The 5,172-nt window shown below is 34.1% G+C and overlaps 1 protein-coding gene across 1 annotated transcript; it reads left to right on the top strand.

Moving 5' to 3' along the window:
• The first annotated feature begins 414 nt into the window (after nt 1-414).
• On the top strand, nt 415-4,961 carry LOC106604497 (uncharacterized). The gene is made up of 6 exons (XM_082975088.1): nt 415-457; nt 755-1,128; nt 1,324-1,651; nt 3,381-3,497; nt 3,645-3,697; nt 3,834-4,961. The coding sequence occupies exons 1-6, from the start codon at nt 415-417 to the stop codon at nt 3,963-3,965; spliced, it is 1,047 nt and encodes a 348-aa protein (XP_082831214.1). The 3' UTR covers nt 3,966-4,961.
• The last annotated feature ends 211 nt before the right edge of the window (nt 4,962-5,172 follow it).

Genomic DNA, 5,172 nt, shown 5'->3' with positions numbered 1-5,172 from the left:
TGATGGCCGGGCTATCTACTCAGAATATTGCAAAATGAGAGATTATGCTAAGATCTTACTGAGGAGAGGCGACTAAGATAGGGGGGCTAAGAAGTAGGCCTAGTAAACCATGCAGAAGGCATTATGGTCAAATAAAGATATATGACATAAGTATGGTATCAATTAGTAAGCCTAAAGCATTCAGCCAACAGATTACAGTAAGAGAAGCATTATTGAACTATAGTCCCAGATACATATCACTGGCCTTTTGATTACACTAAGTGCTTATTGGTTTAAAATGGAACAGGAAATGTTGAACTTTAGTTTTTTTCAACCAATCAGGTAATTCTTAGAATTCAAACCAACCTATATTTCTCCTTACATCAGTCGTTTCACTTGGGGACTGTAGACCAACTGTTGTTACAACACATCAAGATGATCAGAATCAACCTTGTTTGGATGTTAGTCAGTCAAATCTGTAAGTACCAGTTTAACCAACTGTCCCATACTGTACTGTCTTAATGGATAAAAACATTTCAAACTGATCATATAATTATGTCTGATTGAAAAGTTATGTCTTCAGATTCAAAATGATGCAATTACGATGGCAATATATTTGTGGGCAATTCAAGTGCAAAGATTGGATTACAATATTTATAATGTATAAATATATATATATATATATATATATATATATATATATATATATACATATACATATATTTTTTTTTAAACGAATTGTCTAAAAAATTTATTTCTTTCAATTTTTTTGTAGTCCTGATTCACACTGAAGAAGTTCCTTTGCAAATTCCACTGACCGCAGCTCAACTCGGAGAGTCTGTATCTCTTCCATGTTTCTTCTCAGAGACAATTGATTATTTCCAATGGCTGTACTGGTTCAAGCAAACTGCTGGTCAAATGCCCCAAGTTGTGGCAACTCTAGAAAAGACAAAATCAGCTGATTTTGTTCTTAATGGAGAGTTTAACGACATACGTTTCACAATGGAGAAAGTAAAAGTTGGATATCTTCTCATCATCAACAATATCAGCAGATCAGATGAGGCAGCATACTTCTGTGGAATAGGATCATTGTATGAGATGAAGTTTAGAAATGGAACATTTTTGGCTGTAAAAGGTAACTTTATTTCAGTAATATGATTTATCTCAATGTTTATCACAACAGTTTTGTTTGATACGTTATCCATAGTTATAGATGCTGAGGTTGCTGCATACATATGATTCTCGAGAGACAAACTGCAATAATTTTGAATTCACGTGACACTGACATTTCTTTCATAAAAACAACATCAATTAGGTGTCAGTCAGAAAAGGTCTGACTATCAGACAGTGGAACAGCAGCCAGTGTCTGACCCAGTCCATCCAGGACACTCTGTGACTCTACAGTGTACAGTACTCTCTGAGACCTGTACAGGAGAACACAGTGTGTACTGGTTCAGAGCCGGATCAGGAGAATCCCATCCAGGAGTGATTTACTCCCCTGGGAACAGGAGTGATGAGTGTGAGAAGAGCCCTGAGACTCCCTCTCCTACACAGAGCTGTGTTTACAGCCTCTCCAAGAACAACCTCAGTCTCTCTGATGCTGGGACTTACTACTGTGCTGTGGCCACATGTGGGGAGATCCTGTTTGGCAACGGAACAAACCTAAATATTGGTAGGTAATGAATATTATGAGTTGTAGTGTAGAAAGTAGTACTATTTAAGTGGTGCATATAGCACAGGGGTGGAATTACGTTTTGCTATGACAATATTCTCATCATTGACCAGAAATGTATGTTCAACTATAAATTCAAAAAAATGCCTTAAACAAAATACAAGCTATTGATAGTTAAACTTAACTTTAAACATTCTGTTTTATAAAAGATATTTAATCAAATATCTCCTTCAATATGTGGCTTCAGTCAATCAATGTATTTAATGTGATAATAATAATCATTTATTTAGCTTGTAATCAATCAAACAAACATTCAACACAACAAATTCAAATTGAGATGATGGGGATGGAGATTGAATGTCTATAGTCAGCTGGGGAGGATGGAACGGGAGTTGAGTCAGTTTGGGTTGGAAAGGCAGTATAGTTTGAACAGAGGGGGCATCGATGGTACAGAAAGAGAGAGACAAAGACAGTCTGACAAATGGGCCAGTAGCTCGTCATCGGAGCACCACACCTGCTTCTCCTGCAGTCAGTTCCTCCATAGAAGCCTCTCCTTTCTGTTGGTACTGGTCCTAGATCACCAAAAATGTAGCAACCACCTGGGTGATGCCACGTCTTCTGAAAAGCGCTGGAAATGCATTCACACATCAACAGTGGTTAGGAACAGTCCCTGATCCTCTTCTGCCATCTCCAGACATGGATTTCAGTCCTTGTTATCTTTTGGTAGGCCGTCATTGTAAATAAGAATTTGTTCTTAACTGACTTGCTAAATAAAGGTAAAAAAAGTATAAAAAATAACAGAAAAAAAATACAACAAGAAAACACAAATGAAAATATGTACAATATTTACAGAGCTCTATGCCTAGGCGACCTCATGACGCCATAGTCGATATGGAGGAGACAAATTTTGAGGGTGCTATATATATCGCACTTACTATTTTATTTTAATATAAGGGTGGAATATGTCTCTTACTCTTTATGTTAATATAAGGGGGGTATATATCTCTCTTACTGTTTTATTTTAATATAAGGGTGGTATATATCTCTCTTACTATTTTATATTAATATAAGGGTGGTATATATCTCTCTTACTGTTTTATTTTAATATAGGGGTGGTATATATATATATATATCTCTCTCTTACAGTTTTATTTTAATATAAGGGTGGTATATCTCTCTTACTATTTTATATTAATATAAGGGTGGTATATATCTATCTTACTATTTTATATTAATATAAGGATGGTATATATCTCTCTTACTGTTTTATTTTAATATAGGGGTGGTATATATCTATCTTACTATTTTATTTTAATTTAAGGGTGGTATATATCTATCTTACTATTTTATTTTAATTTAAGGGTGGTATATATCTCTCTTACTATTTTATTTTAATATAAGGGTGGTATATATCTATCTTACTATTTTATATTAATATAAGGTGGTATATATCTCTCTTACTGTTTTATTTTAATATAAAGGGTGGTATATATCTATCTTACTATTTTATATTAATATAAGGTGGTATATATCTCTCTTACTGTTTTATTTTAATATAAGGGTGGTATAAATATTTACTATTACTATTTCATTTTAAAGGGTTGTATAAATATTTACTATTACTATTTCATTTTAATATAAGGGTGGTATAAATCTCTCTTAATGTTTTCTTTTAATATAAGGGTGGTATATATTGATTCTGTTAATTACATTTTTTTCTTCCTTTCAGAAAGATCGCTGGAACATGTAGTCATTGGACTGGGAGTGACATCAGTTTTCTGTGTGTTTGTGATCATTATCCTCGTCTTCACCAGAAATACAAAGCCAATTTGTGAACATTATAAAGGTGAGCTCTTTGGTATTACAAACTGTAGATGAACACCTAAAACGTTTAAAGATTAATACCCTATACTTGTCGCCAACTATTGTGCCTCTGTCTTCTACCAATCTTGACTTTTGTCATGTTGATGCTTGTTTTTATTCACGTTAACAGTGAGTGTTGCACAGCATATTGGACATGACAACACAACCACCGAACGTGATCAGGTAAATAAATGCAATTGTTATAATTTTGGCCTGTTTGTATAAGATGTTTAATATGTTACTAGATACTCCAGTTACCTGACAATTATTATTATTATGACGACATTCATTTATAAAAAAACATTATGATGATTCACAGGATAAAGATGGAGTTATGTTGAATTATGCTGCATTGCATTTCTCTGAGAGCAAAACTAAAAGAGGAAGAAAGAAGAGAGAGACACCACAGGAGAGTGTGTACTCTGATGTCAGGCACTCAGACTGGGACTGAATGTTGCTTATGTGCAGAGGAATGGATGTAGTTTGGTCAAGAAACTCTTGCTAATATAGATGTATATAATGTATTCAGACAGTCATGACATTTGATACACTATAATATATCATAGAATAAGCTTGTTCTTCTAGGAGTGTTATCTGTCAGAGCACCACTGTTGTGGAACGGCTTGTCCTGTGAGGTAGAGGGCCAGAAACCATTGAGGTCTTTAAATCATGCAGGAAAATGTATCTTTTTAGCGTGGCCTTTAATCTTAATCTTAATCTGTGATTGTATTGTTATTTTAGACTTCTTTAGTGATTCTATGTTCTTCTCTTGTATCATATCTCTTGTATCTTAGCCTTTTGTTTAGACATACTGTTTAACTGTGAGCCAACTCAGTGGCCTTGTGTTTATTGTCCACCGTGAGATTAGAAGGTTGAGGGTTCGATCCCCGGTCCAGTCACTCCAATTACTCTAAAAATAGGAACGAATGCCTCTCTACTTGGTACTCAGTATAAAGGAGATGGATTGGGTTAAGTGTCCTATCCAGGAGGTGTACTTGTACATCAAGCTGCCTTCCACTATTAAATATTTAACCTATGAGCCGATCTGGCTCGGACAAGGATTACTTACTTAGCTATTTTTCTACAGTACATTTTGTTGCAATTTAAAGGTATTTCAATTTTTTGTTGATCATCCCCCATTTGAAGTAATTTTTCTCTATTTGCAATAATGCATAATTGTATTATGGTTCTATTTTTTATTGTTTTAATATATTTGCCTAAATGTATGATTGCTGTGGTATTTACTGTAACCCATGAAACAAACAATAAGATAGCATGACTTCTTAAACATTGTATTTAATGTAGGTTAATTACGTTCTACAGTATTTCTTGAGTTCCAACAGCATGATTATAGCTATAATGTACCAGCATGTACCAGTACGGCTGTGTAGAATCATCAAACCACTTTATCATTAAACATTGTCTGATTCATCACATTATATAAAATTGAGCTTTTAATAAAATTACAATGATGATTTACACAACTGTCATCAAAGTTCAACTCTTTGAAATGGATTACTAATTAAACTTACAGCACATGTATTCACACTTGATTTCTGAAATAATCAATGAAACAAGAGAGGACAAGCCACACACGGTATACAGGATTGGTTAGTAACTCTGGGAATTACACCCCTTTAAACTGTAGAAAACAAACT

The sequence above is a fragment of the Salmo salar genome, chromosome 05 (assembly GCF_965601325.2).
Source record: "Salmo salar chromosome 05, fSalSal1, whole genome shotgun sequence".
Lineage (NCBI taxonomy): Eukaryota > Metazoa > Chordata > Actinopteri > Salmoniformes > Salmonidae > Salmo > Salmo salar.
The sequence above is the reverse complement of the archived record's forward strand: the minus strand, read 5'-3'. Positions and strand labels throughout refer to the sequence as shown.

Excerpts from the sequence above, each read along its gene's own strand:
- LOC106604497 (XM_082975088.1), top strand. The coding sequence starts at position 415 with ATGATCAGAATCAACCTTGTTTGGATGTTAGTCAGTCAAATCT. Across the intron at positions 1,129-1,323 it reads TAAAAGGTAACTTTATTTCA|ACAGTGGAACAGCAGCCAGT; the intron begins GTAATATGATTT and ends TCTGACTATCAG. Across the intron at positions 1,652-3,380 it reads CGGAACAAACCTAAATATTG|AAAGATCGCTGGAACATGTA; the intron begins GTAGGTAATGAA and ends TCTTCCTTTCAG.